A 20816-nucleotide genomic window follows, 5' to 3' on the forward strand; every position below is an offset into this window, starting at 1 on the left:
ATTTCCCATTATTTGTGTTATTTGCTTGCTTGTTTTCTGTCTCAGCCATGAGAAAAATAAAGTTCATAAGAGCAAGGGACTGCATCTTCTTGTTCACTATCAAATTCAGAGTGCCTGACATATTGGTGCTTAACAAATGTTTGCTGGCTGGACGCAGTAGATCACGCCTTTAATCCCAGCACTTTGGGAGGCCAAGGCAGGAAGATTGCTTGAGCTGAGGAGTTTGAGACCAGCCTGGGCAACAAAGTGAGATCCCACCTCTACAAAAAATTAGCCAGGTGTGGTGATATGCATCTGTAGTCCCAGCTACTGGGAAGGTTGAGGTGGGAGGATCCCTTAAACCTGGGAGGTCGAGGCTACAGTGAGCTATGACTGTACCGCTGCACTCCAGCATGGGTGACAGAGCAAGACCGTGTCTCAGTAATAATAATAATAATAAATGAATAAATGTTTGTGATTAGATATTTTAGTAAGTGATCAAAGAAGTATTTCTCCCCCTTACCACCTTTTACTGTAAAAAATTAGTCTGTACCTTCCTCCTTCAGCTCTTGCTCACTAAGGTATTAATTGCTCATAATTAGATCATCCCTTCCTCATATTATATTTGGTCACTGGGTACCTTGATCTAAATAGAACATACAATGTGAAAACACAGGGACAAGAGGATGGAGGAGAAACTTCTCTGTGAACAGCACAAAAGGTAGTGGGGTGGGGGCATGGGGAAGGGAAGTCATGTCCTACTTTAATGCCATTTCAGTCAACTCTGCCGAGGGTGGGGAGGCCTCTTTTGGTCTGGTCAGCTTCAGCCTGAGGACATGTCAGCTGCTAAAAAGATTAGCTATCAAGTTGAGTCTAATATAGGTAAGAATATGTGGCCCCTTTAACAGGTTTTGGGGCTTCTCCAGTTGCCCCAAATGCCCTCAAATGCCATTCATTTCCTGGGTTCTCTGTGGAACACGGCATCTCAGTGCTCTCTTGCATAGTGGAGTTAGCTTCTTCAACAGGAAAGAGTAATTTCAATATTTTGCTAAATGAAGAATATTTTGGGACACAACGATAATTAAGTGTTGAGAATGTAGTGATACACTTGACACCAAGGGGAAAATAACTTTTAATTCAACTACAACTCTAACAGCTTCTCAACTTAACAGCTAGAAATGCCAAGCACCCAGTATATAACCAAATTGTAAAGACTCTGATTATCAGCCGGGGAAATTGGGAGGTATTATTTCAGCCACCTCAGTGTTATACGTGTCTGCAAGTGCACAGAAAACATGTCTAATTATAGGGGCTCGACTATGGACTATAACCTCAGAATGATGTGGGGCTCTAATGTTATTACAAATTTCCATGTGGCAAAGCCAATTATTATGAGGTTCTATAGACCAGAAAAAGAGACAAGTTTAAACAAAAACATATTTTTTTCTAATCTGGAAAAGCCCAAGATTTTGGTATCAAAGCTATAGTGAAGTGAATGTAGGAGATAAATTATCATGGGGAGGGGGAAAACCATTCAAAAGGCCTTCACAACAGCAACAATTACACTGGGATCATGTCCATCATGCTGATAACAAATATTCCCTCTTTCTCGATGTAATGGAGACGTTCTTGGAGTGGCACACTTCTTGGAGTCCTACTACAAGTGCCCTGTGCTCTGCTCTTCAGCTAATATTAAACTTGGGTTTCAGGGGAATTATACACACTGAAAACAATGCTCAAAATCTCAGGAAAATTTCTGATGAATACAGACATCACAAACAGGAAGTTGGCCTTTGATTTGTTCACTTGAGGCCATTTACTGGGCGCTTACTGTGTGCTTGTTAATTATGCTTGCTAAATGCTGGGGAAAAGAAAGTGAACTCACCATGATGCCCTTCTTCGTAATCCTGTGAAAGGGACAAAGCCTCCACAAATAACTATAAAATAACGTAACGAGTGCTCTAATAGAGGAGTATATATAGTGCAATGGGAACCCAGATGAAGAAACTTGACCTTGAAGGATGAGTCAGAGTTCCCCAGTCAAATACAGCAGTGGGTGGAAGTGGCTGTGGGGGTTGGTTATTTCTAGCCAAAGAAGTGATTACCTGGGAAATCCGGGAACAGTGAGCTGTGTGGCCAGGCTAAGGCAGAGGAATCTTTGAATTGAGGCTAGAAAAGTAGGTTGCAGCAAAGCTTTGAGAGGTCTTGCAAAACAAAGAACATTAATTTGGACCTTTTCTTTAATGAATTGATGGTGAGTGAAGCTAGCAGTTGAGTTTTTGTGATTAATCGATTTGTTTTGAAGTCTTTAACTGCTAAAATTAAAAGTTATTAACTCTGTATTCATCTTTTCTACCCAACCAATGTTGGTTTTGTTGTTTATTTTTTTCCTGAGAATTTACTGGTCCATAATTTTAAAAACATGATTTAATAATTATTGGTCTACCTTATTATAATTTTTTTTGAGACAGGGTCTCACTTTGTTGCCCAGACTGGAATGTAGTGGCACAAACACAGCTCACTGCAGCCTCGACCTCCTAGATTCAAGTGATCCTCCTGCTTCAGCCTCCTGAATAGCTGGGACTACAGGCACATGCCACCACACCCAGCTAATTTTTTTTTTTAAGAGACTGAGTCTCGCGTTGTTGCCCAGGCTAGTCTCAAACTCCTGGGCTCAAAGCAATCCTCCTGCCTCAACCTCTCAAAGTGCTGGGATTACAGGCATGAGCCACCATGCCCAGCCTGGGTCTACATTATTGTCTTATAACTTCAAGATAAATTTGTTAATTAATAAGATACTTATTAATGTTCATTGTATATTATTTAATTTTCTAAGCCCACAGGTAAGAATATGGAAAAACCAGAAGTCTCATGCATTGCTAGCAAGAATGTAAAATGGAACAGCCACTCTGGAAGACAGGTAGGCAGTTTCTTATAAAACTAAACATGCACTTACCATATGGCCCAGCGACTGCACTCTTGAGCATTTTTTCCCAGAGAAAGGAAAATTTATGTTCACACAAAAACCTGTACACAAATGTTCTTCATAGCAGCCTTACTTGTAGTAACCCAAACTGAAAAAAATTCACATGTCCTCCAAGGAGTGCATGGAAACAAACCGTGGTATATCCATACCATGGAATACTATTCAGAAATAAAAAGGAATGAACAACTGATATATGGAAAACCTGGATAGACTTCAGGGCAATTATGCTAAGTGAAGAAAGGTCAATTTCAAAAAGTTTTCTATCCTGTGATTCCATTTATTTAACATTCTTGAAATGACAAAATTAGAAGAATGTGTTGGCAAGGGTAGAGGATAGTAGGTGTGGCTATAAAGGGTAGCACAAGGGGTCTTATGGTGATAGGACAGTTCTGTATCTTGATTGTGGCAGTGGTTATGCAAATTTACACGTGATAAAATTACATGGAACTACACACACAAACGAGTGTATGTGAAACTGGTGAAATCTGAAGCTCTATGGATTGCACCAATGTCAATTTTCTGGTTTTGGTATTGTGCTACAGTTATGCAAGATGTTACCATTGGGGGAAACTGGGAGCAGAATACATAGGACCTCCCTGTAATTTTTTACAACTTCCTGTTGATTCTATAATTATTTCAAAAAAAAAGTTAAAAAAAAAAAAAAGACAGACACGTCCTCCACATTGCCAGCTTCAACAGCTATTTTTTAGTCAACTGTGTATTGGATCTCTATGACTCATTCAGCACTTGGGGTCTTCTCATTTCTTTTTGAAACCCTGTACTTCTTCATCCTCTATGATGTGATGTTTCTGGTATGTCCTTTTGAAAATCTTAATATTCTCTTAAATGGTGTTTCTAGAAACCTCTATCTGTGGCTGTTTTTTCTTCTCTACCTCCCCTCCATGGATAACCTTATGTATTTGTACCATTTTCTCTATTGTGTTCTGATAGTATATCATATCTTTCCTCCCTCTTTTCTTAAGACACAGATATTGGATGATCCTATCTACTTGTTCAGGCCTCTTGAATTTCAAACTTTCTAAGTCCAAAATTAAACAAACCTTTCTCTCAGAATAAGAGCTTTTTTCTTCTTCTATTATTCATGTCAGTAAATGGAACCAAAGTTCTCCAAAACATTTGCAACTGAATCTTGGGATCATATACTAGGTGATCTTCCCTACTGCTTACAGCTAGTCATTCATCATGTCCTGACTGTTTTACCACTTAAAATCTTCAGCTGGTTTTCACCTTACATTTCAGCCATCAGTGCTTGAAATCCTCATTTTCTGTCTGGAACTAGAGCTTTATTACAATCTTATTACTTATCAATCATCTTTTTATCACCTTCCTGAATCCTCTATATAATCAATCTAAAATTCAAAACTAACTCATTTGTTTTTGGAAGTTATTAATAAATTATAGTGGTCAGTGTATTTTTATTTATATAAATTCAAACATATCAATTATTTCCTTTATGGCTTATCGATTTGCATAATGCTTAGAAAGGTCTTCTCCCTTGAAGTTTTTAAATTGTCTGTGTTTTCTTTGAATCCTTTTATGATTTAATTTTTAAAATGCATGTACTAGCTCCACCTGCAATTTATTTTGATATAAGATATAAGATGGGGCTCCAACTCAATTTCTGTCCTGCCAAGTAACTAGCCAGTCACACAATTCACTGAATGATTCATCTTCAATGATTTGAAATGACATTTTACACTTATATATACTGTAAATTCATATATATACACACAAATACACAATATATGTCGTGTGTGTGTATGTATATATATATATATTTGGTTCCTGTATTCCTGTATTATATCACATCATTTCAATTATTGTAGCTTTAGAATATATTTTACTCCCTATATAAAAAGTTCCTATTCCTCATTGTTCTTTAAGGAAATGTCTTGGATACTCTTATACATTCACATTTTCAGATAAATTTTAATATAATTTAGTAAAAACATTGTTTACATTTATCAATATCACATTAAAGACTAAAGTGGAGAAAGCAGACATCTTTGTAATTTGAAGTATTCCTTTTCAAGAGCAGGGTTTGTCTTTTCATTTACCTAAATCAGAATATATGTCCTTAGACTCTCCCCATATTGGAAAGCAACTTTTATGAGGGCAGGGATTTTTGTTTTGTTCCCTGCTGTATTCCCAACATCTAGAATACTGCCTGGCACACAGAAGCTCAACATCTATTGAAAACTGGTTAAGTGAATACATAAGTGATTCTATCATTTAGGCAATGGGATCCCATTATAAATAACTAAGGTATACAAATTCTATAATTAAATGTCTGGTTTGTAAAGACTGTTTTCTCATGAATAGCAGGCTGCATTACAGCAGGGAGAACATTTAAAAAGACAATTGCTATAGTCCAGGACATAGTTTTATGAAACGTAATCAGTAGGTCTTGATGAGCAATTAGGCCCAGAGAATAAGTGAGGAGAAGATACCAGGATTAACTCAGGTTTCTATCTTGGATAACAAATGTGATAAAAGGATCACAGAAAGAGTAAAAGAAAACCAGAGAATATAGAAAGAATAAAGAGTGTGTTTAGTGATGAGGAAAAGAAGTTAAACAATGAATTCTGTTTGGGGCATCCTAAGCTTAAGACACCTAAGGGATATCTAAGTGAATATGTACACTTCGGAGCTTAGTAGCAGATTGGAACATTAAATCCAGGTCTGTCTCTTAGCAAAGCCATCTTTTTAAATTTTTTTCATTTGTTTTTATTTTTTAATTGGCACATTGTAATTGTACATATTTATGGGGTACAATCTGATGTTTCGATACATAAATATGTTGTTTAATGATTAAATCAGGGTATTTAGCATATCCATCACTTCATGCATGTATCATTTCTTTGTGGTGAGAACAATTAAAAGCCTCTCTTCAAGCTACTTTGTAATATATAATGCCTTACTGTTAACCATCATCACCTACTGTGCAATAGAACACCAGAACTTATTTCATCTATCTAAAAAGCCATCTTTTTAAACATTACTTCATGTTATATTTTACTAAGTAGAAGTTATCTCCTCCTCTGAAAAACAAATAAAACTAGATTTTAAAATGGAACATTCTTGAAATAAGTTTAAATGTAGTCACTGTGCAAGGCAAATTCAGAGAATGGCACAATCATCTACTGGGTTCCTTAAGTACTAAATGAAGGGACAAATCCTGGAGTATATGAATTGCAGTTTGCACATGAATAGAAAACATCATATACATGTGTGAAAATGTGTGTGTATGTATGCATATATGGGTGTATATATACACAGATATGTACATATGTATAGATGTATATGTGTGTGTGTGTGTGTGTGTATAGGTATATAGGTATACAGGTATCAGAGTGTTAGAAGATTTACCTATACTAAGTTAGAGCATGGCTGAGGAGCTACAAGGATGTTTCAGTTACCTAAGAACTTGGTCAACCAGAAATTTCATGTGTGAAACATTCAACAGAGAACGGAGGCATTTTTATATTTGGTTATTGTCTTCATATCCAAAAAGGCACCTAATGAAGTCCCAATCTAATTGTCAACGGTTCGCTTTAAAAAGGATAAATGCTTGTAAAACAGTACCTTGTTTTGATTATTTATGTTGATAGTTCTACTTACTGATTTCTCTATTCCTTTTCCCTCAACACCTTCACCCTGCCTCTCACATGCAACCTTTCTGGATAGGATTCTTGGCTTCTCCCAGCTATGACTTCACCTCTCCACCCCCGCCATACCTCTGCAGCCAAGGATGCTCTCACCTTGGCTGAGCCCCCAGAACCACCTATCCTGACACTGCCTCTGCTTCTCAAGGTAGATAACAGCAAGAGACACTAGAGATTAATTTTTGAAAGGAGACAGAATTTTAATTAATACAAGAAAATCAGAGCCTTTTTCCCCCCAAAAGCAGCTGCATTACATTTCACATTCACATTTCACAGCCCATAGCGTTATCAACACAGGGCAATTTCAGGGTGTTGGTGCTGATTGTACTTCTTCCTAATAACAAAGTCCTAAAATGGGGGTAATATTACATAAAATATAGATTACATGTGCAACAGAAAAATATAAGCTCCATGGAGGCAGGAATTTTTGAATCCCCAGCATCTAGAGAACAGTGTTTGGCACCAACTATCTGTTGAATTAAATCAACTCAAAAGAGCACTTTGTTGTTGTGCTGGGGCATGTGTGTAAATCACATCTCTGTTGTGAGTAGAAGCTGAGCAGCAAAGGTCCCATTGCAAATGCCCACTCCATAGGGGAAGCACTCCTTTGTGGAACAAGAGCACTGGACTGGGAGTCCTAAAATCACACTTACATTTGTCATTTAGGGCATGTCACTCGCCCACTTCGAGCTGCAATCTCCTTGTTTGTAAAATACTAATATACTTCTTAGGATTATTGTGAGAATCAAACACACGAAATGCTTTATAAATGCTCTAAAGTAAAAAAGAATAACTGTTTTGTCTTTTTCTGCTTCCAACAGCCTTATTTGCCCACAATTGCCTACAGGATAACAGCTTTAACAATCCTTTAGAAGTGATTATTCTGAAAACATGCACCACATATGATATAAAAGGTTAATATCCTTACTATGCAAATAATCTAAGTTCATATGAAAAAGATAAATATGCCAATTTATGGGAAAATGGGCAAATGGTATAAGGAATTAACTCGAAGAAAAAAATATTAGCAATGGCCAAGTGTAAAAATGTCCAACCTATCATAATTACTTGTCTGTAATGCTTGCAACCTGGGATCATCATTCCAGAAAGCAAACAGCTTCTCTGCAGGTTTTTTGAGGATCTCCAGTACCAGTGATTATGCTCCTGACTTTTAAGATGCCAGCCTCTTCCTCAGTTCTCTGCAATACTATCCTCCAGGAGGTCATAGGGGGGCATGGCATTCCCTAAGAGGGTCCTGATGTTACTCGGTTTCCCTTCAATTCATCAATCATTTCTTGAACACAAAAACAAGGCACTAAGATATCAGGAGCAATCCAACTACATGGAAAGACATCCTCAGCAGAAGAAACAAAACTTAATGGGTGACAGAGACATCTGTGACTCCAAAGCACAGGAAGATAGTGCATCCAGGAGAAGGGAGGAGAGCTCTGCCTCTCATTAGACTGTGCACCCTTAGGCAAGACTCTTAGCCACTCTCAGTCTCCATTTCCTCAATTATAAAATGGGGTTAACAACAGTACCTGCCTCATAAGGCTGTTACAAAAATTAATTGAAATAATGTATATAAAGCATTTACCATAGTATCGGGCAGATGACAAGGTTTCAACAAATATTACATCTTATCTTTAGTAGTATTAAATTATATAACAATTCTGTGATATTACTATGAGTGACAGATTCTATAACAAACAGGCATATAGTGCTATGGGAACATGTGGGAGAAAGATTTTAATACTAATTGTAAAATGAGAGTGGGGGGTATAGACCTGGAAAGATCTCATGAAAGAAGCCAAAGTTAAAACAAGCTGAGAGGGATGAGCAGGAATTTAACAAAGAAAATTAGAGGCTTACTCCAGACCACATGAGCAGAGAATAGAAAGGCCCAGGTACTCCAAGGAACTTCAAATGGTGGAGTGTCCAAGTTGATGGCCTCATGTGGGGCCCAAGGGCACAGTCTGTCTTTGCTGTTCCCTGTAGGGTGCCATGGATGGTCAGCTCTACCAGTGGTATCTGAAAACATCTGAGCTCATGCTAATTGACTCAATGGGAGTACTTGGTAGGTAACAATGGATCTTTCCCAGCCCCACCTACTGAGTGTAAACCAGGCTCTTGAGAAAGAAATCTGCTACTAACAGCTAACATTTATTAAGTAATTACTATCACCCAGGTATTAAACATTTAACATGTATTATCTGATTTCATTTCCCCGGTAATCTTATATGACAAACACCAATATCCTTATTCACAATTGGGTAACTGAAGGTATAGAAAAGCGAAATAATTTACCTAACATCATTGTCATAGCTGGCAAGTGATAGGAACAGAACTCAAACCCAGCTAGACTGTCTAGAGTCTGTATTTTACTACTAGGCTATACATAGGGCATGGAGGAAAAAGCACCCCAGACAGGGAGCCAGGGCAGCTAGCTTCTAGCCAAGGTCTAACACTAAATAGCTGTCTACAAACTGAGCAAGTCGTTTCACTCTCCAGCCGAGTTTCCTCCACTGTAACAAGGAGGCAGGCACAAACGACACTTAGAGTCTTGTCTTCCTCAAATAATTTTTATCTCACCCTAAGATACAATTTTCACAACTGATACACTAAGCAGTGTCTTGGGGAAATGCAGATTCTCTCAGAAAGTTCCCATAAGCTTTTTATGTGACCCCCATGGTCACACAACTCACCCAGGAAAAGTCCTTCTCGTCAGTGTAGGAATTATGAACACCCCACTCTGGTCATCATAGCAGGGTATCATACAGGAAATTTCTGTCCACAGGACTGGGAAGTTACATGTGCCATGGCCGTCATGGAGGACCTGTTCATTTTCATCAAGTTCTGCTGTACTAGATGACAGATAATTTCCTTCCATAAAGGACATTTAAACTATCTGGAGGATCTGCTTAAAAGCATAGGTGTTTGTGCCTAGTAGATCTCAGTCCAAATTCTGAATCTACTGCTCATGAGCTTTGTTTACTTTGGCAAATTACCAAGCATCCCACAGTATCTCTATTTATAAAAGGAAGTTAGTACTTCCTCATATGGTCACTGTGAGGATTAAATGAGACAATATGTGTCATGTGATTGGCACAATGCTTGATGGGTAGCACAGTCTCAAAAAATTACAGCTTACAAGAAAAACAACTTAAAACAAACCCTACTCTACTCCTGTGAACTGGCCAAAAGTCATGAAGCGTGTTATGCTTTCTCATACTCAACAGGTCCAAAACCTGCCCTCTTTCCCTTAAGACCTACCCTTTGGCCTGTGTTCTCCCCCAGCCACCTACAGTCTCAATTCAGAAACCTAAAAGCAATCCAGAAGACTTCCCTCTGATTTCCACACCAAACCCATTCAGACATACCCACACAGTCCCGAGTCCTGCAGATCCGACACCTGGCCCCCAACACCTCCTGGAGCTGTCCTGTCCTTTCCGTCCCCACCGCTGTACTTCAGCCTCGCTGCTTCTCTGCTTCTCCCCTAAACTGCTGCTGCTCTCTGTTTGCTTCCAGTCTTGCTTCTCTATGTACCTTCTCCAGGGTGATCATCTTCAAATGCAAATCTAGCCATCTCCTTATCTAACAATCTAAAACCTCCCACAAGCTTCTGGAATCAAGCTTAAACTTACCAGCTTAGCCCAAGAAGCCCTTCTCGATGAGCCTCTGCCTGTGCCTCTGTGCTAGAATGTGCTTCTCCCTTGTGCTCGCAAACTATCGCTGGCTCTTCAAAGGCACACACCACTGTCACCTGCTTCAGCTGGCCTTACCTGATCCTTGCCCCTTCTAATTTAAATGCTCCCCTGTTGCTATCTCTTCCTAGACTCAAACCCCTTGAGGGGTAGCAGCTCTCTGTCCTTGTTTGACCTGGTATCCCTAGCCCCTAGCAGTGAGTCACATACAACAAGTACTTAGTAACTCTTGCGTGAATCAGTCATTGACTTTCTACTGGTTGATTCCAGTGTTAGAATCCCAGCAGAATTACTCTCCCTTATGTTAGCCAGTCACCTTCAATGTCAGCCAGCCTTGGGAGGAGCAGATATACGTCAAACTAATACCCACCAACTCCCCTCAGAGATCTCATCTGGAACACTGAGCTGGGCATGAATAATTTCCTTCTTAAGACCAGCAGCCATTCCTGTCTCAGGTCAGGCATGGGAAACACTCAGGAACCACCTCCTAAGATGCAATGGCACATCCAACAGGAGATGCAACGTTTAACACTGAAGTTATAGTTGTTAATATGCCCATTGTGGCCAAGACCTAGGTCTCATTCATCTTTTTATCCTCAACAATGCCTTGCAAGATAGTAGGAACCCAAAATTAGTGACCTGCATATATGAATCTCAAAAAAAAAAATTAGCTTTGGGGAGGGACTAGCATTCTGGACTATTTGAACTTAGAGTCCCATTACATGTATTTTTGAAATATTTCCATAATTAGTCTACAATCTCCTTATTTTACCCATCTTTGTATTCTAAATGTCTAGCCAGGTATCTTTTGCATAGCAGACACTCAATAAACACTTGCTGAATCGCACAGAATCAGCTTGCACATGAGTTGCTAGCAAGGCAGACAGCTGTAGTTTTGCTTGTCGTGGGAGCCACTCTATGCATTCATGAGATGCAACCAGAAGAATTCCTCCTCTACTATGGACACTTCACCACTTCCCATTAGTCTTAGGGCAACAGGACCTTGACAGTGGGTCTTGGCATTTTCTGCCCTGTACACATACCGGGTCACATTGTATATGTGAACATCAGTGTGTGTGAATTAGTGTGTACATCAATGCACATACACATTAAAACTTGCACCAAATCTATATGGTCAAGATGATATTCCAGGCTTACCACTGGCAGCATATCTCTGGGTATGCCACCTCAGGTGTCAGTATCCCTGAATAGAGGCTACATAGTGTACCCTAAAATAAGCACTAATTAGAAGTTGAGAAATTGTAACCTCTGGCCCCACCTCTGCCAGTAACTAGTTGGAGATTAACTAAACCTCCCTCTTCTCATTTCCAAATAAAGACACTGTCCACGTACTGCATGGAGTCATTGCAAAGAACAAATATGATCACAAAAGCAAAGGTGCTTTGAAAACTATGGCATGCTTTACACAAGAGAGCTCACATTGCTCCCCACACATATATGGAAGCAGTCTCTGGTCTGACTGTCCCTGCTCTGGTTTTGAGACAGCTCAACTGCTTCCCCATATTTACCTTCCCCTGTCCAGAAGCCCAGGCAACAATGGATGGAGACAGTGGGATGGCTCATGGTCATTTTTGTTTGTGTTAGCCGCTGCCCTGTAGCCCCTGATGGCATTTCAGGATGTGCTTATGCAGCCCTGCTTTGTTTCCATGGAGACAGGAAGCTCTGCTTCTCTTCATGCCTAAGCTAATGGTTTTCATCAAATCCCATTTCCTTTGAGACAAGTAAAAATGCTACAATGCTTCCATCCATACTTCCTCTTTAAATCTGAGCCGACAAACATGCCTCACAGCCTTCCTCCCACCAATGCCTGTGCCCCAGAGGAAGGTGCCTCAGTCATTTCCACACTTGGCATCCAGGGGTCCCTGAGCACCAGTGGATGTGGCCTGCCCCCTCTCACGTGGACTCTCTCCCTCACTTGCCCAACCTAGGAGCCATGTGTGTTCCCCCTTTAATTTCTGTCTCTCTCTGCTCTGGGAACAGCCTTGGTACATAACATTCAGCTGCCTGCAGGTCACAAGAAACCTGCTCCCTAGGTTTCCAAGCTATTTCCCAGGCTGCTTCTGAATTAAATCCCAACTAAACCCCCACTCTAAGGAGAAAGCTCACAATCTTTCCAAAGGCATGTGAGAGACAACCAAGCAGAAGAGAGAACCCACGGCCCCTCCTGTACACAGGACTGGCTGCTGCTGAACCCCCTGCAGACTCCAATAAAGCCCACCCCAAACTGTGCTGAGCTTCAGAATGAGAAAAAGAAACCAGGTCAGAATGATTTCAGTCCCAGCCTATAAGGCCCCTATTGTGAACACTCCTTAAAATGTCAAAATTTATTCATATCAGCTGTTCCCAGCTGCCACTGTCACTTCCTAGGCTTCTCCAGAAGTGCTACGAAGGCATCTTCCATCCCAGTTCCATGACATCTAATCTGTGCAGGCCATCTCCCAGAGGAGCCCATGGCCCGACAGCTGGATCAGTCGAACATCCACAGGCCGTTAAGCAGGTGATGCCACCTGGACCTAAGAGGCTGAGAAAATGTATGTTAATATTATCGAAGGATATAGGCAGCTAATAAGAGCTAAGGGCTACTCCATGCCAGACCCTGGGCTGGGGTTTTGTATATGAGAGAGCTATTGCTATCCCATTTTACAGAGGAGGAAGCAGGCTCAGAGTAACTTATCCAAATTCACAATGCTAATAAGTGGTTTCTTACAGGGTTAGGTTTCTCACCCATGAATGTCAGATGCTAAAGCCCATGCCTCTTCCAATGTACAACTGCTTCCCACGCAGAGAAAGACGTAAGAGAATGAAAAGATGTGATTCCAAACCAGAGAGAGTCCATGTGGTCAGACACAAGGCACTGTCCAGTAGGGTAGTGTTCTGTTCCATTTCCAGCTCTGTTAAGACACAACTCGAACCTATACTGGAGCCTCATCCAGAACACCAGTGGCTTTTGTTGGCACCGCATCTACTTTTCTCCCCAAATATATAGTAAGAATCTGTCTTAAATTTTCCAAACTAAAATATATACACACTTAGGACAAAGAATATCAGATAAGATTACACAAACATGACATTATCCTCTCAGTAGAAATATAAGAGGAGAGCCTGTGGTCAGGCTTCTCTGGGGGCCAGAGTTATGGAAGGTGCACATTAGAGTTGTAGGTACTGGCTGGCTGGAGACAGTAACATCTAGCAGTGCTTGGGCATGAACAAAGAATGCCAACAAACACTCACTGAATGAGTAAATATAGAAGAAATCTCTTATGTCTTAAGACTCTCCACTCAAAATAAACATTATTAAAGTTCTTCTTTACGATGTCTTCAGTTTTTCACAAATTACCACCACAGGCTCTTAGTACCACGTCGTTGGATTACTATGGTTGTTTCCTGCTTAATCCTACTGAATCTGGTCTCTCTCCATGCCAATCCTTCCCCCACGGATGTTAGATGAATATTCTTATATACGCCTTTCGTCCTACACTTTTGTGTGTGTGCAATATTTTTACTTTAAAATTTAATTTCTATTTTTTCCAAGTAACACATGTAGAATTTAAAAAGTCAAATAATTTCAAAAGACTTCTAATGAAAAACTGGCAGCCCTCTGCTTTACCTCTCCTAACCCCTGAATCTCACTCCCCAGAGGCAACCACTTTCAACTCTTTTACCTGTTTCTTCTGGTATTCATTTCCAAATTTCTAAATATTATACTTAAAAACTGAAATGTCTTTATCTTTCCATTTTAGATATTGCCTAAATACTTCCTTACTGTGGAACCTAAGATTTCAGTCTTTGACTGAAATCTCCCCCTCCCCTTCCCCTCCCCATATTCAGCCTCCTCCATCCACTTAAGGTAATCACAGCACTGTAAGGGGCTATATCAAAATTCGGCATCAGCAACGTAAATTTGGTTGACAGCTGAGCTGAATAGAGGACCTACTTACTATGCTTATATTTCTTACTGGTAACAATTTCATATTTCATGGAATTAAATGCTTAGAGTGTTTTTTTGTGTATGTGTGTATATACAAATACATACATATATTCATACAGTCATGTGTGGCTTAACAAAAGGGGTACATTCTGAGAAATGCATTGCTAGGCAATGTTGTTGTTGTGTGAACACCAGAATGTGTACTTACACAGACCTAGATGGTATAGCCTACTACATACCTAGGCTATATGCTGTAACCTATTGCTCCTAGGCTGTAAACCTATACAGCATGTTACTATACTAAATACTGTGGGCAATTATAACACATCATTAAGTATTTGTACATCGAAATATATCTAAACATAGAAAAGGGATAGTAAAAATATGGTATAAAAGATTTTAAAAAATGGTACACCGTATAGGGCACTTACCATGAATGGAGCTTGCATTAAGTTGCTCTGGGTGAGTCAGAAAGTGAGTGGTGAGTGAATGTGAAGGCCTAGAACATTACTGTATGGCACTGTAGACTTTATCAACACTGGACACTTAAGCTACACTGAATTTATTAAAAACATTTTTATTTCAATAAATTAATCTTCACATACTGTAACTTTACCTTATAAACTTAGAAAAAATTTAACTTAGACTCTTTGGCAATAATGCTTAGCTTAAAACACACATTGTACAGCTGTACAAATATATTTTCTTTCCTTACATCCTTATTCTATAAGCTTTTTTTATTCTTATTTTTTACTTTTTTACTTTTTAAAATCTTTTGTTAAAAGCGAAGACACAAACACACACACTAGCCTAGGCCTGCACAGGGTCAGGACCATCAATATCACTGTCTTCCACCTCCATATCTTGCCCCACTGGAAGGTCTTCAGGAGCAATAACACACAGGGAGCTGTCATCTCCTATGATGACAATGCCTTCCTCTGGAATACCTCCGAGGAACCTGCCTCAGACTGTTTTACAGATAACTTTTTTAAAAATAAGTAGGAATAAATTGTAAAATAACAATTGAAAGTAAATACCAAATCAGTAACATAGTCATTTACTGTCGAATACTATATACTGTACATAATTGTATATGTTCTACTGTTATATGATTGACAATTCAGGGTTTTTTTACACCAGCGTCACCACAACCATGTGAGTAATGCATTGCACTATGATGTTAAGATGACTATGACATCACTAAGCCACAGGAATTTTTCAGCTCCACTAAATCCTGTGGGACCACTGTTGCATATACATCAGTCATTGACTGAAATGTCATTATGTGGCACATGACTGTATATAGTTTTGGCAAAACCATGAGCTCTTTTGAAAATAATAACACACATTGGGGAATACATTAGTTTTATTTTTTCTTACAGATAGCATTTTTAGAGGCCTCTGTCACCCTACTCAAATCTTGATACTGCTTGATACTCTCTAGGCTTCTGCCATCCTAGACTTCCGTTCATCACCCTGGGAATCAATTCCTCTTCTTTCTCTCCTCCATCAAATCCCTTGTTTCCATGAGTATCACGTTCTTCTCTTTCTTCAATTACTTCCTTATTTTTAGTGACTCACATTCACCAGTAACTTTTTCAAAATGGATATCTAAAAATATTGTGATTCCATCCTAAAAAACAATTGGTATTCGAGCTAGGTATAGAATTCTATCTTGAAAATTATTTTCCTTATGAAAGTTTTAAGAACTTATCTATTTGTTACTAACTTTCAGTGTTGCCATTGAGAAGCCCAAAGCTATCCTGATTCCTATTTCTTTGTAGATAAATTCTATCTCCTTCCTAATTACCAGGCACTTTCAGAATATTTTTAAATCTGATATTCTGAAATTTCATGATGATTCACCTTGGGGTGCTCACTTTCCATTAGTCGTGCTGAGTTTTCAGTGTGTATTTCATTATTAATTAAACTCATTTGTTCTCTTTTACCTCCATACCTACCTTATATCACCCTGCTATAAAAATTATCATTAAAGTAAAATAAAAATTTTAAAAAATTATAATATATTCAAAATGTGCCTTTGATTTGAATGTATTTTCACAAACTGTATATTTTGTGTGCATGTAGTTTTATGTAAATGGTATATCACAGTGATTCTTGTTTTCACTAAAATCTATGTTCTTAAGATATCTTATGTTTCTTTTTTTTTTTTTTTTTTGAGATGGAGTCTCGCTGTCGCCCAGGCTGGAGGGCAGTGGCGCAATCTCGGCTCACTGCAGGCTCCGCCCCCTGGGGTTCACGCCATTCTCCTGCCTCAGCCTCTCGCGTAGCTGGGACTACAGGCGCCCGCCACCTCGCCGGGCTAATTTTTTGTATTTTTAGTAGAGACAGGGTTTCACTGTGTTAGCCAGGATGGTCTCGATCTCCTGACCTCGTGATCTGCCCGCCTCGGCCTCCCAAAGTGCTGGGATTACAGGCGTGAGCCAGCGCGCCCCGCCCAAGATATCTTATGTTTCATGTGTACACAGTATTTGTTGCTCTGTGCTACATAGGATGCCACAGTACATACTGCTACATACTGTGCCATGGTATACATCCAATATTTTACCTATATAATCTCCCAGTTATGGACATCCAAGTTGCCTCCAACTCCCCACTACCATGAAATAATGCTGGAAAGAACATCCTTGCATCTGCCTCAACACATCTTTTAATCTGGCAATGTGAGTATTTTGGCTCTGGGAACATTTCTTAGATTTTTGTTAATTTATTCCTTTCCATGTCTCTGTTCTTTTTACAGAACTCCTATTATAGTTAAAAGCTGGATCAATCCTATTTTGCTGTTCTGTTTTGTAGGTAATTTCATCAATTTTATATTCCAAACATGTATTACATTTATATTTTTATTACATTCTTATATTTTTACGTTATTTCATTTTTATATTTAATGTAAATATACATAAGTATATATATATTACTTTGTAAAATGAATGTACATTTTACATTAATTTCCAAGAGCCCTTAACCTCTAAATGTTTTTTTTTATTTATTGGCCTGTTATTCTGTAAATGAAATGGTTTCTCTTCTATCTCTAATAGCAGATACAGCTTTTAAATGTCTTCTACTCCCTGCATTGTTCATATTCCCTCAATTACCTTTTTATAATTCATGATTTTGTTTTTTGTTCTTTTGCGTTGGGCATTTTCCTCAAATGCTGATGATCCCTAGCTGTGTGTTCATATTTAAAAGCACAGCACAAAAGCCTCATTGGCAACTCTGTATGCAAGCTTGAAGCTTGTAGAATGGTGAATGTAATGGGATGACTGGGAGCCCCCCAAAAGATTTGTTCACATTCCAAGTCCTGGAACATGTGAATGTTACTTTATTTGGAAAAATAATCTTTGCAGATTATTAAGTTAAGGATGTTCAAATAAGAGATCATCCTGGCTTATCAGAATGACCCTAAATCCAATGACAAGTGGCCTTATAAAATTGCACAGACATTGAAGAAGAGGCAATATGATCACAGAGGCAGAGATTACAGTGACGTGGCTATAAGCCAAGGAATGCCTGGGGCTGCCTTGGAAGCTGGAAGAGGAAGAAAATCAATTCTCCTTTAGAGCCCTTGGAGGGAGCACAGCTGTATTAGTCCATTTTCATGCTGCTAATAAAGACATAGGCAAGACTGAGACATTTACAAAAGAAAGACGTTTCATGGACTCACAGTTCCACGTGGCTGGGGAGGCCTCACAATCATGGCAGAAGGTGAAAGTCACATCTCACTTGGCAGCAGACAAGAGAAGAGAGCTTGTACAGGGAAACTCCCTTTTATAAAATCATCAGGTCTCGGGACAATCATGAGAACAGCACAGGAAAGACCCACCTCCATGATTCAATTACCTCCCACCAGGTCCCTCCCACAACACCTGGGAATTGTGGGAGCTACAATTCAAGATGAGATTTGGGTGGGGACACAGCCAAACTATATCAACGACCCTACCAGATTTTGGGCCTGTACCCTTCAGAACTATAAGAAAATGAAGTTTCTCTCACAGTTTTAAGCCGTGGAGCTATGGTAATTAGTTGAAAGCAGCCATAGGTAATTAATACAGTGAGTCTCACCAAAGGTGATGAGGTAGGAACCTGTTTCTCTGGTCTCTCCCAAATATCAGTATAAATTTGTCCCTTCTCTTCAGACAGTTCCCCAAAAGAGGAATCCTCTCAACTCCTACCAGACTGCTATGTTTTTAAGAGTCAAGCAGGAGAAGTGGGCTGGACTATGCACATTCAGTTTGTAGACTTTCATTTAGCCCTCCTGTTTTCAGTACAACATATCAACACTACCCTCAGGTGTATCTGATGGTACAATTCCAAGCTTCTCTGATTCCACATCTACAGAGATTAAGTCTCCTAACTTTTGCTAGGATGGGAGTTGGGTGAAGCAGATATCTGTCAGCATTGCCTGGAGGTTATAGTGGGGTGGGGCAGGAAGTCTAATGTTCCTTACAAGGACTTTGCATCAATCCTCTTGTTTTTAGCACCACGCCTACCCCAGCTCTCAGACCTACCTGGTGTCTCCAATTCCTGAGCCTTTCTAGGGCTCCGAAGAACAATCAGTTTGCTTTTTTACTGGTATTCCCTAAACAATTAAACTTCAGCTTTCCTATCACTGTCTGTTGCCAATTTTTTCTATGTTCAAAAATGTTGTTGACATCTTTCATCTCTTGTCATTCTTCTTGTTCTCTTTGTCCTAGTGCCCTTCTTAAAATTTATTTTCTGTGTTAGTGGAGTTTCAAGAAATGACCAACTTAGTTCAATCTGCCATGTTTAAACAGAAGTGCCACCTTATAAATTTTCATTTGAAGAACGTATGCCACTCTGACAAAAAATTAAGTTCAGTTTTGCTTAGAAAAATATAAGAATCTCTAAAATATATCCCCATCTCAGCTATCCTAAGATGTTACATTATAATTTCTTCACACTCCATGACAAGTCCCATTTTTTCATCTTTGCTTATGGTGTGATGTTCCCCTTCCTGAAATGTTCACTCCCATATAGTCTATGTAATCCTACTACATATTTCATAATCCAAGCAAAATCTCAATCCTTGATGAAACTATCCCTGATGACTTCAGATTACACAGATTTGTCCTTTCCCCAAAACAAATGATTATACCTTGTATAAGTCAGTAAAAGAACTCCTATTCTCTGTTTCATGTGTATCATCTTCTTGGCAAAACATGTTTCCTAAAGAGAGGAACCACACCTTATACTTTGTGTGCTCCTGGCAATGCTTACCATGGTATTGGACCCCAAATAGTTGCAGATTTGTATAAACTAATTCAAGCCACAAATATGAGACTTGATGCCCAAAACACTACAGAGTAAGAAACTTTTGAGGCACAGCCTGTGTCTAGTTCAATTTTATTTCCCTAACAACCAGCACCGTGTTTGGCATAGGTCTCTGACTGCTGAGTTACTAAATGAAAGCATGGATGAATAAATGAACTCTCACTACATACTGTGTTCAGTGTTGTGCCTGACGTCAAGACTTTTTAATTCCTGAGAATAATCAAGATTATTAGAATGACGGTTCACTACTTCATTCCCAGCATCTAGAAAGCATTTGGCACAGAGGAACTGCTCGGTAAGTGTCTTCTCAATGAAGGTTAAATGAATGAATCTGCCATGAGTCAGGAGGCATTAGTTTACAGTTAGCAGTCAGCAAATGAGTTAAGAAGAGAGAAACATCTGGCTCACCCGGAAAGCACTCCCAGGACTAGGTTGAGAACAAAGAAGGATCCAATGATGATGAGGGGGATGAAGTACAGCCAATTCCAGGTGGCTCCTAAGGCATCATTGGTCTGAAAGAAAGAAAAATGGTTCCTTAATACTTAAAGCCATCTTCCATAAGTAAAGCTTACATTCTTGCAGCTGCACAGAGGGTGATGTAAAAACCGCAATGCAATACAGTTAAATATTGCCTTACTCCATTCCCAATTTGGTATTACCATGAGTTAGCTCAAAATCTCCCATGTACATAATGACGAACACAGCATCAGCCTCACCATAATATACTGAGTTGGAATATTCTCACACTCTTGCTTAGCACATGAGAAGACAATACAGAAAGGGCAGATACTTTTCCAAGGTCACGCAAACAACCACTGGTTTTATAGCATTTGGTAATGTGGGTTCTAAGCCTCTGCACACAAAATTGGGCAAATTCTCAAAAAGACAAAGGCAGGCTGTGCCCAATCTATTCCATGGATGCTAGCAAAGGCCTTGACAGGGTTATTTGGAAGACATTTTAGGGTCCTCTGCATCTTGCTCAGCCCTTGACCCAGGCTCAGCTTGCTTTCTTCCATCATAGTACAATAGCACAGAGCTGGCCCAGGCCTGGCCCCAGCAGGGCTCTGGCCAGAACAAGGAATAAATCTAGATTTGAAGAGTGATCACGTGCACTCTAATGTTAACACTCAGTGAATTAAAAAGTGCCTGCAAATCCATATTCTGGATTCTCGAGTCATGAATCAGATGCAAGACCCTTG

At 39.4% G+C, this 20816-nt stretch overlaps 1 protein-coding gene across 1 annotated transcript in view; it reads right to left on the bottom strand.

The window, feature by feature from the left end:
* CACNA1E (calcium voltage-gated channel subunit alpha1 E) overlaps positions 1–20816 on the bottom strand; it is a 497630-nt gene that overhangs the window by 141386 nt on the left and 335428 nt on the right. The window contains exon 9 of the mRNA XM_063710329.1: positions 20026–20129. Coding sequence (XP_063566399.1) covers positions 20026–20129 — 104 coding nt within the window. The remainder of the gene's footprint in view (positions 1–20025; positions 20130–20816) is intronic.

The sequence above is a fragment of the Gorilla gorilla genome, chromosome 1 (assembly GCF_029281585.2).
Source record: "Gorilla gorilla gorilla isolate KB3781 chromosome 1, NHGRI_mGorGor1-v2.1_pri, whole genome shotgun sequence".
Classification (NCBI taxonomy): Eukaryota; Metazoa; Chordata; class Mammalia; order Primates; family Hominidae; genus Gorilla; species Gorilla gorilla.